We start from the raw sequence: 18,406 nt of genomic DNA on the forward strand, positions 1-18,406 counted from the left end.
CATCTCAATATTTTCATCAACACAAGCTCTGCTAAAAAGACCGGACCACTTCTTCTGGTACCTCCCCCACAAAGAGTCAAAATTTTGAATAACCAAATGGATTAAAACGTGGAATTAGCATCCAACTCTCTTCAAATTTCACTTCTGCCATAGTTTTTTCTAACACAAGGTCTGCTGTGAAAATGGGATATATCGGCGCACTCCTTCTGGCACTTCCCCTACAAAGGGTTAAAATTTTTGAAAAAAAAAAACAATTTTTTGAAATGATTATCCAACTCTCTTCAAATTTCACACATCCAAACATTTTTCTAGCGCAAAATCTGTTGTGAGGATGATAAATATATGCCAACTCCTTCTGGTACTTCACACACAAAGAGTTACAATTTCCAATACTTATATAATAAATAACTTGCGAAACAAGTAGGCGATTCTTTACGACTTGCTATATCTAAATATTTCTCTTAGCCAGAAATCTGATATGAATAAGAAATTTATCGGAATTTATGATTTCGTATAAAATTGGATATAACTGTTCGATTTCCTTTAAATTATGCACATTTCTATTTGAAGAAGTGGAATATTTCGGTCGGCTATATCTGGTACCTCACGCATATTTCCACATTTTTGAAAAATTTGCATATATCTCATATAAAGGATGGGGAAATCCTAATATGGCACATTGTAATATTTATATCGGACTTAGATCAGATACGAATTAGACAATATTGGCCAACTGCTTCGAAACCTCCCCCATAAAGGGTCAACAGTTAGAATATTCATAACTCAAGGCTGGGGGTATCCATATGTCGACAAAACCAACTGATACTATTTAACTTGTTTATATTGATAAAAAAAATTACCTCCAAACCTGCCCAAAGCATTAAGACTCTTAATTGCAAATAAACATATTTTTTGTAATTAAACAAATGACCCTTTTTAAGTATTTATGTCATAAAAGATGTCGTTTCAAGTCATTAACCATTTGGTTGTAAACATCACATAAATGTTATAACGGTACTTATTTTTATTAAGAGGGTAGTGACATCAACTCCACATTAAAAGGCTTTTATTAAAAACATTAGGATTCTTGTCAATGATTTGTAAACAAAACAAATACTTTTTACATAAATTCAATTTTTTATTTATTTATTTTACTTTCTTCCTTCTTCAAATCATTTTTATGTTCATTACTTAAATTAATTTTATTTCTCTACTCGTCGATACATAAAGCTATTGCAATTGTCCTTGTATTTTACAAATACCATTGGACAGTGGAAAAATGCATTTGAAATGAAATTCCTATCAGATGCATAACTAGATGATACACACTTACTAAATACATACATACATACATAAAACTTAATAACATACATACAATAAATAATTTTTTTTCTTCTTGGTGTTTTTTGTTAACCTACAAACTTAAACAAATACTCTGAAGCGTTGATGTGAAATTTGCATTTCTAGGAATGAGATTTAAATGTATGCAATGCGGTTAAAGAACCAAATGGGATAAGTCCACTTTTTCCAAAGAATTATGTTCATATGTTTTAAATGAAAAAGGAGGAAAACAAGACAACAAAATATTACTTCATTTTTAATAAACATACAATAAAGTTATCCCTTTTAGCACTTTAAGCTCACATTGGTTGTTGTTTTTTTGGTTTCGTTGAGATTTGAATGTGAAAATAAAAAATGTAAATTTTAAAAATTCAGGACTACTAGGAATGCATAAATGAAAGTGAAGTGGGGATATGTGTGAAGAGTTGTGTGTATGTGTTTGAATGGAGGTTAACTTCAGCAGTGCTTTGTTGTTTTGTTTGTTTGTCTTCTTCATCTTCTTCTGTTCCATTTTATTATTCGCACAAATGTTGTCACGTTTCTAGATTAGTTTTACTGCCACTGACATTTGGCACTTTATTTCCAACCCATAACGCGGCGGCTCGTCTCGTTCTGCCCCTCGCTGTAGCTGTTGGGGGTGCTCGCGTCGTTGTCGTCGATGATGTTGGCGTTTTGGTAGGTGCAACAACATCTAACAATGTATCATTTTGTTGTATTACCAAATTGTGTTGTTGTTGCAGCTGCTGAAGTTGTTGCTGTTGCTGTAATTCCCATTGCAATGGCAGCAATGTCAATGCAGCTGATGCTCGTCTATAGGCCGATGGAGCCCAGTGGATTACTGCGACCATAGGGCGATTCTCCTTTGGTATCCAAGAAAAATTTGCCACGTAATCTGAGGAGTGGAAGAAGAGAAAAAGGTTAAAGAATACTCGTGGTTTATGAGCTAGAAAGAATGTGGATAAAAAAGATTATAACGGTTCATTTTAAAGACGTGCTGGTCTTTATTATGGGAATGTAAATTGCCCGTACAAAATATCATTAATAGAAAACGTGAATAGTTTTGAAAAAAGATACTCAAAATTTTGAAAAAATCGAAGTATAAGTGTGTTAGATAATCTAATAATTTGTACAACTGACCATTTTGAAACAACAAAATTTGTACAAATTATAAAAGAAATGCTGCTCTCTAACCCAAAAGTCCAATAATTGAGAGCGAGAGAAGAGAGCATATTTGATGTTTGCCTTACAGAGAGTTTATAAATTCTCATTGCAGTGAATTTGCTCAGTATGAACTGAAAATCTGATATTTACTATTTTCAGACAATAATTTAAATACTTTCATTAATTTTCAAATAGTGAACCTTCAGCATAGTATTGTATCAACAATTTATTATTTTTTCGCAATAAAAACTGTTGTTTTGATTTGATATTCTCAACAATTTAAAAGTGTGACGCATACATTTTTTCAAGGACCATCAATTGAAGAAGCGTGGATTTTTTTAAAGAATATGTTTTCAAGGACCATCAGTTGAAGAAATGTGGATTTTTTAAAGAAAAATTTTTTAACGACCATTGTTTGAAGAAACTTGAATTTTTTAAACAATATTTTTTACAGCGACCATCAGTGTATAAAATATTCTTTAAAATATTTTGTAATTTTTTTTTTTTTTGATAACTTTTGGCAATTTTTGTAGGTGAGATAAAAAAATCTCTCAGAAAAAGATACTGAGTACTTTTTCTGCCCTCCACCTTGAAAGGTTTGTAACATCACTCATGATCAGCATAAAATTCTAAGTCGATTAAAAGATGTCCGTCTGCCTGACTGTTCAAGATACAGCCCACATTATTTGACGTAGAGCTTTAAAATTTGGCACAACAATTTGTATTGTGTCTACGATAGTTGGTATTGAAAATGAAATATATCGGCCCACGTTTTGCAATAGCCGCCACATAACGGTACCGCCCGATATTCGGTTTTTTGATGATTTTCGAAACACATGTTTTACGGGCTTGTTTAAAAATTGGTATTTGTAGGTCATAATGGCTTCTAGTTCCAGTGGCGGAACATAGTATATTTTTCCACCAGTTTGTCTAAAAATTGATATTTGTATTCCGTAAGAAGTTCTTGCTCCAGTGGCGGAACATAGTATATACAGGTCCACGTTTTGATATAGCCCTCATATAACGGTACCTCCCGATATTCGGAATTTTGATGATTTTTACCCCATTTTTTCCACGGATTTGACTAAAAATTTATATTTGTAGTTCGTAATGGCTTCCGGTGACGGAACATAGTATGTGTAGGTCTACGTTTTCGTATAGCCCCCACATATTAATACCTCCCGATATTCGGTTTTTTGATGATATTTGGCACAGTTTTTCACGGATTTGTCTAAAAACTGGTATTTGTGATTCATAATGGGTTCTAGCTCCGGCAGTAGAACATTGAAAATTTAGGTCCACGTTTTCCTATATCGCACATTTAAAGATACCCACCGATACTCGGTATTTTGATAATCCTAGTCACATTTACCCACGAAATTGTTCTAAGAAGATTTGGAAGGTGGCAATCCTCGAAGTATAATAATACCTAGGGAGGTTCCCGCTTCCCCATACAACGGCCTCATCCACTTTATGGTTTTTTGAAAAGTTTAACAGCAATATGCATACCGTCGGTCTTACTGGTATATATAGTTTAATGTGAAATATGTTTGAATTCAGATATTTTTAAATAAAAAAGGTTTCTCTACCCAAAAGTGGAGGGTTTTAAAAGTTCGGCCCGATTTTTTGATTTAGATTTTTTATTTTAAATATATCTTTTTTCAGTTACAGGGTGTTTCCGGTAATATTAATTAATTGTAGGAATCAGAAACTGAAAATAAAATTAAAAAAATGTTTCTAAAATAGGAATATGATTTGGCCAAAAGGTACCTCACGGCTTTAAATAGAAGAGCTCTGTAGAATTTTCTTAAGAAAAATGTTTTTTTAAAGACTACTAGGAGTTGTTTTATAAAATAATTATGATTTCAAAGGATCCGATCTTAAAATAATAACAATTGTCATCTGCTAAAAAACTTTTGTCTCTTTCCCTCAAATAAGTCCTTAAAAATATTAAAAAATCCTTTTTTTATTTTTCGCTTCCAAAATAATTTTATCATTAAATTTAAAAAACCCCTTTTCCATTGATGTAAACAATTTGAAACTCATTTACAATTAATTAAATTTAATATGAAAAAACAAATTCCTGCACACTCAATATATTTTCTTTTACCCATCCACTTTATTATAATCATCTCTCACAGAATAACAACAAACAAACATACAAACACAACAACAACAAACATACCTCTTATCAGCTCCCATGCCCATAAACGCCTTGCCGTTGCCACCATCACGACAAGTGCCAAACAATTTCGAAGGCTCACATCTGTTGGCTGGAAATGCCATTGGGTAATGGACAGATTCAATAAAATATTCCCAGGCACGTTGATGGCTACAACCTACTGCAAACACCAGCAATGCCAGCGACAACAACAACAACAACGACAACATGCAAAGAAACAGTAAACAAAACCAAAAACATATACAAGACGACAAAAATATATTATTTTTTTATTCTCTGTTTTGGGAAAATATGCACGACATCGCCATGCTGGAAAGATACTCACTCAAAATGCCCAACCAGCGATTATTGGCAATTTCCTGGCGTGCACAGCCCGGCTGTAGAGCATGGCCACCATTTGGGTAGAAATCAACATGACCCATAGCCTCAGGATTGCCTAAAATGCCACCGTCCGTGTGTATGATATCAACGAATAGGGCATCGTTGGGTCCCAGACGACGATTTGGACTGCCATCCTCGAACAAAGGCAGGGCAGGATCAAGACCTAATTAAATGGGATGGTGGGGTGTGGGGTGGACAGATAACTTCATTACAAAGGCTTCTAATTAAATTCAGGCGTTGATGCACTTACCCGTTATGCGTGGCAATAATATGGACCATTCCTGCAGCTGTTGGCCAATAAATCCCGCCACCTCGGCACCCAAACTGAAACCAATCAAATGGATGTCCTTTACGGGGAAACCTTTTTGCACCAGAAACCTTATAAAGCGGGCCATGTAGCGGGCGGCAATGGGTAAATTGTCCACGGAATTTGTGTACCAAGGCACGGCCGTCAAGGGACTCCAATCGATGAGTATGACATTGTATGTGCCGTTTTTCAGAAAAGCTATTAACCAAAAATACACATACATCCAAATAAATGAAAAACAAATTGCCATAACTTGTTTAGTTTTCCACAAAGGGAAAAAGTGTTGTCTCTTACCATCTTTAATCTCCTGACTGCTCTGCCTTTCGCTTGTGGCCGACTCGGAGAAGCCATGCAAGTAAATGACCAAAGGATGATTGAAATTAAAATTGCTTTTGCGCAAACGTTTATCATCGCTCAGATACAGATTTTGTGCCTTAAATGGATTTTTCCTTAACGAACGAAAAAGAAGAGGAGAAAAACAGAAAGCGGAAATGACAAAGATTAATGAATAACTGATTGGAGTTCATGAAAAATTGTATGTTCTGATGCGTTCATTTTTTAGTTTCAAATGCCTTGAGGAATTTTTGCAAACAGAGTAAATTAAAGAATAGAGTGGCAGAGAAAAATGAAAAAAGTGACAAAAACTGTTTTCTGGAAGGGAAAATATGTAAGAATATATTCTGTATTTAGGTCCTAAATAGGATTCCTACAAGGGAGTTGAGGTTTTGCTGCATTAGGATATAGATATTTTGGCAATATGCGTCTCACGTATAATAGCTACAGGAAATTGATCAAGGCTTTTAATAAATCGCCCACATAAGAAGGTTCCCAATTTTCTAGATTCTGTCTAAATTTCCTATCGATTACTGGCTCTGAGAATTGTAAGCTAGGGTGTGTCCACTAAGTCATCAGAGACCAACTTAAATTTAATATTTATTCCCAGGCCAAACATTTTTAAGCTAAACAAAAGTAAAGTGGCGCCCAATCCCATTCGCTATATTTAAGTTAAACCAGTGAGGAAAGGGAGGTACTATTATATGAGAGCTGTACCAAAACGAGGACCTGCACAAATAATTTTCTGTCATTTTCTATATTATCCATTATGAACTTCAAATACCAAATTTGAAACAATTCCGGTGAAGAATGTTTCTAAAATCATCAAAATGCCGAATATCGGGAGGTACGGTTATATGGGGGCTATACGAAGACGTGGACCTGTACAGACATGTTTCTATCATAGGTTGTAGTATTTATTACGAACTTCAAATACCAAATATGAAGCAATTCCGGAGAATAATGTCGCTAAATTCATCAAAATAACGAATATCGGGAGGTACCGTTATATGGGTGCTATACGAAGACGTAGACCTGCACATACAATTTCCTGTCTTAGGCTGTAGTATCCATTACCAACTTCAAATGCCAAATATGAAAAAATTCTGGTTAATAATGTCGCTATAGTCAGCAAAATACCGAATATCTTGAGGTACCGTTATATGGGGGCTATACCAAAACGTGGATCTAAATGGCCCATTTTCAATACTAAAAGTCCTGCAGACATAATACACATTTGAGTAAATTTTTATCAACCTACTTCATTTCGTTCGGAAGCTAGAGTGATTTCCACAGACGGACAGGCAGTCAGACGGAACAACGTTGACATATAATTTTATTCTGATCAAAAATATATATACTTTGTAAGATCTAAAATTTAAACTTCGAGTTGTTACAAACGGAATGACAAACTAAATATACCCTCCATACTATGATGGAGGGTATAAAAGTAAAGTGGCGCCCAAGCCCATTCGCCATATATAAGTTAGAAAAACGAATTTTTAGATCTCTCTTTTCTACTTCTTCGTTATTTGCCATTGAAAATAATTCCATATAGAATATATTCGACCCTATCTACCTCATCTTATTTACTCCACAATTTTTTATTTTACCTCACTTCCTCTTACCTTGTGTACAGCATAAATTTGACATCATCTCGCTCCTTTATCTGGCAGCAATTCGAACAAAATCCCCTCGGTGTGGGACTATAAAATATTGGTGAACCAGCTGGAATGACAACAAAAAAACCATGAAAATTGTTTACACAATATTAAAGACTTAATTAAATAATGGCATAATTGAGTGGGATAAGTGGCTTTCGGATTTCAAAACACCCTGAACTTGAAAAGAATTCAAAACCGGTTTGCAGAAATGGTCAATAAACTAAAACTTAAGAAAAAAAACCTATCAAAACATTCTAAAAATGACTCATTAGGTTTTGCTGTTGGATGTGGAAGCACACAATAACCATTGGTATTTTAACAACAACAACATTAATAATAGATTTATTCACACATTGTAAAAACGTGATTTTCATATTTCTTTTGTTGAGTATTTTTTCTTGTTTTTTTTTATTTTTTTTTTTTTTTTTTTTTTGTTTGTTTAGAAATTGTTAAGTTAATCGATTACCACACAGAAATAAAGGCTTTGCCCAATGGGGGTAATTATCTGTTTTGTTTTTATCGCCAAATTCGTTGCAATAGTCAATGTTAAACCCTAAGGTTGGGTGGCTGCATTTATTCAAATGTCAAATTCATGCAAATTTGCTGTCGATGTGCCACACGATTCATTCATTCATTCATATTTTCGAGTGATTTGTTTTGTCTTGAAAATCTTTTGTGAAAATAACTGACCTTGACAATGACACTGGGCTACAGCTAATAGATATTTTACCTATTGTTAAATTATGTGAATGAAAAAGATATAATTTTTCAAGATCTAGGCTTTTGGAAATCTTTGGGATAAAAGGAGTCGGTAATGAAGAGGAGATTCCAGTTTGTGATTGTTTGTCTACAATCAAAAAAGTTTTGAATTTTCACTGATCCAAATGTTTTTGCACGATTTTTCAAACCAATAGAACATGCAGCCAATAAGTACGTCATTAACCTCAGCTCATCAACTGGGAGAGTTCATCAAATATTTATTATAACCTCAACAATATGGCTAAAGAGGGTATATATCATTTGATACGGCAAAAACGTGCCTCATCGAAATAACAGTGGTATACCCTAGGTCTCTCTGGACAAAATCCGTTTCAGGACATTTGGAGGCGATATAGCACTCGAAGGGATTATCCGATTTAGTCCAAACTTGCTACATCGTAATATCATTGTCAACTTTAATTCGAGTTCGGAGATGGGCAAAAACAGTCCACTCTTTCTGATATCTCCCCCACAAAGAGTCAAAATTTTGAAAATACATGAAGCTCATAAAACGCGAAATTAACTTCCGATTCCATTCAGACTTGGCAAATCTCAATATTTCCATATACACACGATCTATTATAAAGATAGTAGAGATCGAGCCATTTATTCTGATACCTCCCCCACAAAGGGCTAAAGTTTTGAATAACCAAAACGATTATAAAATCCGAAATAAACATACGGTTCTCTTCATATTTCACACATACCATTATTTCTCTTAACACAAGATCTGCGGTGAAGATGGGATATATCGGTCCACTCTTCCTGGTATGTCCACCACAAAGAGTCAACATTTTGAATATCCATGAAGCTCATAAAACATGAAATTAACATTCGATTCCATTTAGACTTGGCATGGGAGGGATCGGACCATTTCTTTTGCTACCTCCCTTACATAGGGTTTAAAATTTTAAAAAGCACAAAGAAAGCGAAATAAGCATCCAACTCTCTTCAAATTTCACACATCCAAACATTTAAGCTTACGCAAAATCTGTTGTGAAGATGATAGATATCTGCCAACACCTTCTGGTACCTCACCCACAAAGGGTCAAAATTTCCAATACTTATATCTGTCATAACTTCCAGAACAAGTCGGCGATTCTATACAACTTGCTATATCTAAATATTTCTCTTAACCAGAAATCTGATATGAATATGTAATTTGACGGAATTTATGATCTCGTATAAAATTGGACATAAATGTTGGATTTCTTTTAAATGTTGTCTGTATTAGATGAAGTGGAATATTTCGGTCCACTATATCTGGTACCTCACGCATATTTCCACATTTTCCAAAAATTTGCACATATACCATATAAAGTATAGGAAGTAGACGATATAGTTCAAATATGGCACGTTGTAATATTTATTTCAGACTAAGGTCTCATATGAATTGGACAATATTGACCAACTGCTTCGAAAACACCCCCCCCCCCCCAAAAAAAAAAGGGTCAACAGTGTGAATAATCATAACTTAAGGCTGGGGGTATAATTCTGTCGGCGAACCGACTGAGAAACAAACGGTAAATATAACATAAACACATTTTGACATTTCGTCTGATTATAAAAATGTATTGTAACACCTTATATATGTGTCTTCTTAAGACCTTCGATTGTCATCTGTTAAAATTGCTGTAACAGTTATACACAGCCTTAAACTAAAGAAAACCCACACACATTATCTCCTTATTTTCAACTGCCGCTTAAAAAATAAAACTTCCAACTCAGACACTTAAAAATATGTTTAGCACTTGTCCCTATTTTATGTTTAGGTGCTATAATAAAATACAACCGTATCTCATGGTTCGCTAAAATCGTTCACATTTGTAGCACCGTGTAATAATAACTACGTCACACTTTGACCATTACCATAATCCATGGCAAATTTAAGCAGTTTTTTTTGTCATTTCAAATATATTTTATGTCTGTCTGTGTATCTGCTTTTTTTCTCACATTCATTGTTAATGGGCTTGTTAAGACACCACGCTGAGAAGAAAAAAATCATCTTTATTTTTTGTAAAAAAAGGAAACATTTTTAATATGTCTCATGGAGTTTTGTGTGTGTTTTTTTTTCTTTTGCGCCTTCGCCTTCTGTCCGTCCGTCCGTCCATCCATCGCTCACTTCGTTCACACTACTAAATAATGGACTAAAAATGCGGAAATATATTTTTTTAATGTTGTATTTATTCATTTGCCGGTTAATGTGTATTAAATTAACACTTTTATGGTCATGACTGGCCATAATCAGAATGGCGCAAAAAAATGCCATAATAGCCGGGCAAAATATGAAAACTATTGGCCCGGCTACTGATTTGCATGACATCGCAACGTCATAAATGCCAGTGGCGAATTTCAATATGAATGTGAGAGTATCGGATCAGATGATCGTTTATTTGATTACTAATTTATTAGTTCTACAATCAAAAGAAGATCAATGTTGTGATATCAACAACATTTAGAAGTTCATGGCAAAAAAAATGTTGATTTGAATTGAAAATACAATACATTTCGAATAGCAAGGCCTAAAACTTTAGAGTTCAATACAGAGAGAATGGCATTGTGTCACTGATCTACAGAGATCAGACTTTTTATCAGGTTAAGAATGTCAATGTTTTGAATTTCTTTTGTCAATGCAAAGGTAACGAGGTAAGGTATGGAATTTATAGAATAAATAGTGTCATGAGAGAAAAGCGATCTAGATTCACGTTGAAATAACTAATGGAATAAGACACTACAAAAGAGAAATTTTGGTTGTCACATATAATTTAATGCTTATTGGGCGCCAACCAAGATTATTTTATGCCAATTTTTAAATACTTATTTACACTCTACAATAGATAAAATTAAGAAATCATATAGAATAGATATATGAAAATTATTATTTTAATGTTTGCGATTTTGAAATTTGGCTTGATGGTTACTATCTTTGTGCAGAGGAAAGGGGAGTTTTCGCATTATATGACCCTTATAAGTACTTAGTGTGTTATATGGGATTTAGGGTCTTTAGACGTTTTATTACGAATGTTGAACGGTTAGAATTCCGAGTTTAAGTATTATATGTATTTGGCGAAAATTAAAAAAAAAACCCTTGTTGTGGGACTGTCAACTATGAGTAGACCAGATAGGGTGATACCAAAATTTAAAATTTAACTTGAATAGGATTGAAAACCGGTTTGCAGACATGACAACAAACCTAAACTTAATTAAGCAAACAAAACTTTTTAAAAATAAGTCATTGGTTGCTGTTATTTGATATTCGATGAAAATAAGAAAAATGCAAGTCTGTAGTTGGATCTTATTGTGTAAAATATACACACAGCAATTGGTATTGAGCCCTCCAAACAGAGGCCAACTGCTCTTCTGGGAAAAGAGCTACTGCTCTTTTGGAAGAAGAGCTTCTGCTTTTCTGGGAGAATAGGTACTACTCTATTGGGAGAAAACCTTCAGCTCTGCTGGGAGAAGACCTTCTTCTCTTTTGGGAAATGACCTTCAGCTTCGCTGTGAGAAGAAAGTCAACAAGGTGACTCAAATCCCCTCACCGCCCTCCGAACAACTGTCAACTGCTCTCTTGGGAGAAGAGCTACTGCTCTCCGAAAGAAGAGCTACTGCTTTTCTGGGAGAAGGGCTACTGCTCTTCTGGAAGAAGACCTTCACCTCTCCTGGAAGAAGAGATCGATTGAGATGAAATTTTCCAAATAATATTTGTTTGGCCCAACGACGAACCCTACTGAAATTGGTGAGAATCAGTTCAAATTTAGATATCGCTCCCATTAATATATTCCACCGGTTTGGAGTTAATTGTGGACCAAATGGCCAATAACAGTGAAAAGGACCTGAATTTTGGCGCATCAGACCGAATTCAGTCTAGAAGCAATTACATCAAATTTATTGAAAGTCGGTTCAGATATAGCTTTAGCTTCCATATATATGTTTCATCCGATTTTGGGTTTTAAATCCCTCACATTCGTAATATGCATTCGACAAGAATGATTTTGATACCAGATATCTTATAGAGCTCGGAAATACCTTTCCCTAATTTTATCGAAGTCGGCTCAGATTTGGTTGTAGCTCCCATATATATCCCTAATCCGATTTCAGGTTAATTGTGCAAATAATGCCTAATATCAGCCCAAATGGAGTGAATTTCGGGACGTACATTTCCATTTGGTGGGATATGGCTCCGATATATTTTTTAATATAGCAATGTTATTTGGTAAAAAAGATAAAAATATCTCCGTCAAATTTAGTTCCCTCTGAAACCAAATTATAACTCCTCTTAAGGCAAATGTTGGTAGGTGGTATGATTTACTTCAAATAAATTCTTTTGTTACGGAAGCTCTACTTAATATACATAGTGGTGTAGGGTATCATATAGTCGGCTCCGACCGACTTTGGACTTTTCCTTACGGGTTAAATGTAGATTTATAAAAAAAAAACATTTTTCATGTACCGCTCATGGAAATTGAAGTTAGGGGATTAATCCTTTTTCTTTCATTATTGTGTGATTGGCGCCAATTCTATTTGTCCCATAACAGATAAGGTTACGAAAATCGACTTTTATATATTGTTTTTTAATTTCCAATTTAATTTGTGTTAAAGAAATATTTTTCGCAGAAATACCACAGATATCATGGAAGTCTCCCAAAATGAGGTTACATTTTAATCACTGGCTGATTTAATTTTGAATACGTTTATACTTCAAGAAGGACGAAAATCATACTTTATTAAAGATAGATTTCACTTGTGTCATGCCCTGTTTTTCACAATATTACGCCCCTTAGCCATATGTCAAAATATGAGATAAATCCTTTTATTTACCAATTAGTAACGTGAAGATGCTGCACAAAGCTGATGTGGCGGGTATAGGCATTGTTGCTTAATTTTATTTTTAAGTTTTATTCTACTTAAGAAACCAAACTACTTTTCAATATTTTCAAATAATTGTATCACTGACTTTTCATATTTCACAATTTTTATTTTATATATAAGCTATTATATTTGTTTATACACTTATTGATTTATTTTATTTTCTTAACAAATTGTTATCTTTTTTGGGAATGTTTTATTTAACCACTTATTAAAATTGTAACTTATTTGTTAGCAAAATATTTTCGTAAATTTTTTTCAAAAAATACACATAAATTCTTGTCCGAACTCAAAAGAATAACAAAAATTCTCAACAACCAATTCAATACGCGTTTCAAATCAAACTGATTGCTATAAAAACTTGCGAAATGACAAAACAAAACAAATAATCAAAATATAGCAGAGCCAAGCTAGACAACCAGACAGTCAGCCAGTCAGCCAGCGAGCCAAGAGCGCCAACCCCAGCAAACATGCCAGCACCACGTTGTTGACTTAACAATACAGCAACAACAACAATAAATAATACTATAAAATAAACAACCACAATACAAAAACAAAAAAAAATTGTTGCTGGTGTGCAACAAAGAAAACAACATAGAAGACATGTGTCTTCTTAACAAAATATAGAATATTAACATAGGAAGAGGAGAATAATTTGGAGAATAACAGAAGATTTTTTTGTGTGTTTTTGGTTGTAAGGAAAAGCTAGTTCAAAGAATTCATTTAGATGGTGGAAAAAAGTGAACGCTACTAACTCTGTTAACTTGGGCCCGCTAAATGGTGATGTCGAACAAACAGAAAACAAAAGACTTAAGACACGAACATCAATTCTCAGGCAATAGCAAATTATGCGTAACGGACAAAACATACATGAATGGACGGACAAAGTCCATTAGATGGATCGGTCGATGGTAAATAGATGGTGGCCAATAACACACACACACACATACACTTCTTGCAGCAAGAACAAAAATGTTAATTGTTTAATTACCAACAATAAGAGGGTGTTTACCAAATTGTTCTGCTCAATCAAGCGGGAGATAAAATAAAATATACAAGAAGAGCTATTTGTAAAGAAGCGGGCACCAACACTCCTCTGGAAAAAAATTAGCACAACATTGTAAATCAATAGCTGTTATTTTTTAATTATTGAAGACCACAAAAAAACAGAACTCCCACCCATCAGCCGTTAAAGAGCCTTCCCTCATATTTATTAAATTCTTTATCTTCGCATTGCTATTTCGTATTCACCATTGTTGCTGTCAACAATAATTGCTAGTCAATATGTAAATTTCCTACATACATGGCAAAATTTCCTACAATCCGGGTGTCGCGTGCTTCTGTCGCTTTTGAAAATATTTTGAAACAAAAAAAAATGTTAAACCATAAACCATTTAGCCTGTCGTCCATCAGACAAGTGGGGAATAAAATTAACAAATACTATGATATTTTCTTTTATTAAGCTCACGTAGTTCCGTATCGGTTCGCAGCGTACAACAAGAACAACAACAACAACAACGAATTTATACGTGTTTGTCATAGTTAAATGGATGTGTAAATTTTATTGCTCTCCTTAGAAAATTGTCAGCTATACTAACTACATATTTTTTTTTTAATTAGGATTTTTTTTTCTTTCGAAAACTTGGCATAGCATTGTTTTTTGCCAGCGAATATTTCCGTATCGGTTTTTTTTGTTTTTGTTCTAGTTTTAATCTAGAACATTTTTGGAAACATAGTTAGGAAATTTACTTTAAATTAAGATAAGAATCTGGCCGTTATTTCCTAGTCACAATGATTTGTGAAACAATTGAATGAAAATCGATTAGTTCTCTAAAACAAAATCTTAAGAACAAATCTAAGAATTCAAAGATGACTAATTCAAATTGTGGGAATTTTTTAGAAGCTTTTCGATATTCTGACTGAGAGAAACCCCCATGGAAGAGTTAAAGAAAAAACCTGTTTAAAAAAATAACTTCGAAAAAACAAAACTAGAGAGCAAAGTTCAATGGTGACCTGTCTTGGCCGTTTTTCTGAATGGCTCGTATATGACAGTAGTCTTGATTTAGAGATTTGATAGACATTTTTAAAGGAAATTGGAAATTAATTATCACGGTTTAGCTCTCAATTTATCCAAAATTTGACTTCTCCGAAAAAAGGGGCGAACTTTGAAGCATTATTGTATTTAGCTGGAAAGGAGGATAACACTTCTTAAATGTTTAAATTTGGAGGTATTGTGCTAGAGGGAATTTTAAATATTAAGATGTTAATAGGGGCTTTTTCTTTCTAAAATTTATTGGATATTTCCATTAAATCAGTCAGAAGTCCACGTTTTTTGCATATCCCGATATTATTGGACTGGTTAATTTTGCATTTTTCTAAGTTTGGTCTATACTTTTCCAACTATGTTCGAATTTTTGAAAAATCCATGAACAAATGATTGCAAACGTTTTAAATAAAAAATATGCATTTTGAGACCGCAAAAAACCTCAAACGTCCTTATGAAGCATGTGAGGAAACCTAGCATTTAAATTTATTTTGTATCGATTTCACTTATACTTTCCAATTTATGACATTGAAAATTCAGTTCAATTCTCTATAGGAATACTATTTTATGTTCTGAAGCAGTAAAACATCCCTCTACCTTTTGGTATCTCCCCATGCTTTTTTGAGTTTCAAAAATTAAACTTTTACTTCCCAATGGAACCTAACTTATTTTTATACCCTCAGCCATATGGCTAGAGAAGGGTATGTATCATTTGATACGGTCAAAACGAGCCTAGTCGAAATAACGGTTTTAGACCCTAGGTCTCTTTGGACCTAATCCATGGTGCGCACGATAACTCTTACAGGGAGTATCCGATTTGGTCCAAACTTGGTACATTGTAACATTATTATCAAACTTAGATCGAGTTCAGAGATGGGCAATATCAGTCCACTCCTTCTGGTACCTCCCCCAGAAATTGTCCACATTTTCAAAGAAAATAATTTACTGCACAGAAAGAGAAACGATAATCCCCTTTTTGCTCCAACTTTGCAGATCTTAATATTTCCGTCAGTGCTAGGTCCATCAAGTACCTCCCCACAAAAGGTCAAAATTTTCAAAAATTACAACTCTTATAAAATGTAATGTAAGTGTCCGATTGTCTTCAAATTTCACACATCCCAATATTTTTATTAACCCAAGGTCTGGTGGGAAGATGGAATATATCGGTCCACTCCTTCTGGTACCTCTCCCACAAAGGCTCAAAATTTTGAATATCTATGGAGCTTTTAGAATAGGGAATTAACCTCCGATTCCATTCAGATTCGGCACATCTCAATATTTTCATCAACACAATATTTGTTATAAATATTGTAGAGATCGGACCATTTCTTCTGCTACCTCCCCCACATAGGGTTCACAATTTTGAAAAACAAAACGCTCAAAGAAAGCGCCCATCCAAATATTTTTACTACCGTCTGATACTATTTTACTTGTTTTGTTAAATATCAATTATAATTATTATTTGCGACTGCTGTGATTTCAAAATCAGATTTTATATATTTCTAATTTTAGCACAAAAATATAACGAATTTGAAATTATGAAAATATTACAATACCAAATTCCAAAATTTTCTAAGTCAAATTTTATTGCCTAAACCTTTGTTGTCTAGATGAGAATAAAAAACTGACAGTTGTAGCTCCACCTCAATTTGAAAAGTGCCACAACTATTGTCTAGTCATGTTTACCCAAGATATTCGCACCAACTTCAAGCCGCAAATAAATATTTATTGTGGCGGTTTGATGAGACAAAGGTCATTCCAATGTAACCACACACTTCAGACTAAGGTCTTTGCTGTTAGCACATCAATAGAGTCGATGGCGGCAACGCAATTGAAAACAAAATAAAATTTCAATTTTAATAACATATTTCAAAATCACAATTTAATATGATTAATGAGCTCCAAATAGAAAATAGTTCAATAAAACTATTTTAACGAAGCAAATCCCCTCAAATGCAATAAAAAGTGTTAAATGGCAAAACTTGTTTAAGAATTTTATTTTTCGCACACACAAAACACTCGGTGCGGTTCAGACAATGAAGTAAGTTCAAGTGTGAGCCAAAAGGTTGTTACCCTAAGTGGAGAAGCAAAAAAAAAAAAAAACAAAAACAACGAAACTTCCAGTGTCCGGTTAGCTTTTTATGAGGAACATAATGCACAGACATTGTTTCCACTGCCAATGACCCGAAATTAATGGGAAATCGTAGATGAAGTCATCTGGAATTGTCTTTTTACTGAGAAGTTCTCCAAGGTTGAGTTGTCCAATACATTTTTAACTCAAGACCGGTGAACAATGGTTTTCAACGACCAACCAATATCCTATATCATTTTTCACTTTCAATGCGAAAATTGAATAATGGATTAAAATTAATTAATAATATTATGTTACTACTATGCTACGCACGGCGGTGCGCAATACAGTGGAACCCATTTAGTATTGAAAACATATTTATTTTACCATAAATGTCTTACTTTCAAATTCTGCCTCTCTCTCTCTCTCTCTCTTCGCAGTTCCACAGTGTCGAATAAATTTCTTAAGAGGCGGTGGCCCCAAGATTCCCTAATTAAGCTCCCACTGTAACCCATTGTTGTTGTTGTTTTCCAATAGAGAAATGCCACTAAAATTAAAACAAATTATCTGTCTCGTAATAATTAATCAAAGTAAGCTGTTGGGCGCCAACCTGCCAATCACATTCAGCCTAACCACTAATCATCGGTTGCAAACCACTTTGAAATCGAACAAAAACAACAAAAGAAACACAACGGTAATAATACCTTGACATTGAATTGAATCAACCGGCTTTGATGGAATTAAAACAATTCGTTAAGCCTCAAATAACAACAACAACGACAACACAGAGCATAAAACTAAAAACAAATCGCATTGAACGACGAAGTTATAGCATAAAACCGCTATGTTGTTTTTTTTTTTACAAAATCTCTTTTGTTTATCGCCGTTGCTTATCTTCTTTGGACTTTGAAGCAGAGATCAAATATTTTGAGCATTGAAATTAAAATAGAAGGGGGTGTGCATTTAAATGACCTTGACCAGAATGTCCGAAGGAGTAAAAGTAATGAAATTTGAAATACGTGATCAAAAGACTATTGGGTTAAAATTGATTTAAACTTCGAAAATAAGTAAATATAAGTCGAAACAGCAAACAAAAGAATCAGCAAAGATAATTCTGACAATGCCGAGTTGATTAAAAAATGACTGTAAATTAATGGTAGTTTCGGATGAAGAGACATTTAATTTGTTTTGATTTTTTATCCAAAAAGTTTCAATCAATTCATTCCAATATGGAAGTTTATTATTATTATTATTATTATTATTATTATTATTATTATTATTATTATTATTATTATTA

The 18,406-nt window shown here is 33.8% G+C and overlaps 2 protein-coding genes across 3 annotated transcripts in view; one reads left to right on the forward strand and one right to left on the reverse strand.

Moving 5' to 3' along the window:
- LOC101887746 (uncharacterized) overlaps positions 1 to 18,406 on the forward strand; it is a 47,373-nt gene that overhangs the window by 25,655 nt on the left and 3,312 nt on the right. The window lies entirely within an intron of this gene.
- LOC101897234 (inactive pancreatic lipase-related protein 1) lies at positions 1,600 to 13,100 on the reverse strand. Of its 2 annotated transcripts, none has more exons than XM_005185200.4 (7): positions 12,947 to 13,100; positions 7,334 to 7,433; positions 5,667 to 5,821; positions 5,316 to 5,570; positions 5,010 to 5,228; positions 4,688 to 4,841; positions 1,600 to 2,233 (listed from the first exon to the last, which is right to left on the reverse strand). In XM_005185200.4, the coding sequence occupies exons 1-7, from the start codon at positions 12,996 to 12,998 to the stop codon at positions 2,152 to 2,154; spliced, it is 1,017 nt and encodes a 338-aa protein (XP_005185257.1). In that variant the 5' UTR covers positions 12,999 to 13,100; the 3' UTR covers positions 1,600 to 2,151. The 2 variants fall into 2 exon arrangements, with proteins under 2 accessions (XP_005185257.1, XP_005185256.1); XM_005185199.4 differs by having other exon boundaries at positions 4,688 to 4,844; positions 12,947 to 13,099.

Source organism: Musca domestica, unplaced genomic scaffold (genome assembly GCF_030504385.1).
Source record: "Musca domestica strain aabys unplaced genomic scaffold, Musca_domestica.polishedcontigs.V.1.1 25, whole genome shotgun sequence".
Classification (NCBI taxonomy): domain Eukaryota; kingdom Metazoa; phylum Arthropoda; class Insecta; order Diptera; family Muscidae; genus Musca; species Musca domestica.

Excerpts from the sequence above, each read along its gene's own strand:
- LOC101897234 (XM_005185199.4), bottom strand. The coding sequence starts at position 12,998 with ATGCCTATACCCGCCACATCAGCTTTGTGCAGCATCTTCACGTTACTA. Across the intron at positions 5,229-5,315 it reads ATTATTGCCACGCATAACGG|GTCTTGATCCTGCCCTGCCT; the intron begins GTAAGTGCATCA and ends CCATTTAATTAG. Across the intron at positions 4,845-5,009 it reads TCGCTGGTTGGGCATTTTGA|TAGGTTGTAGCCATCAACGT; the intron begins GTGAGTATCTTT and ends TGGTGTTTGCAG.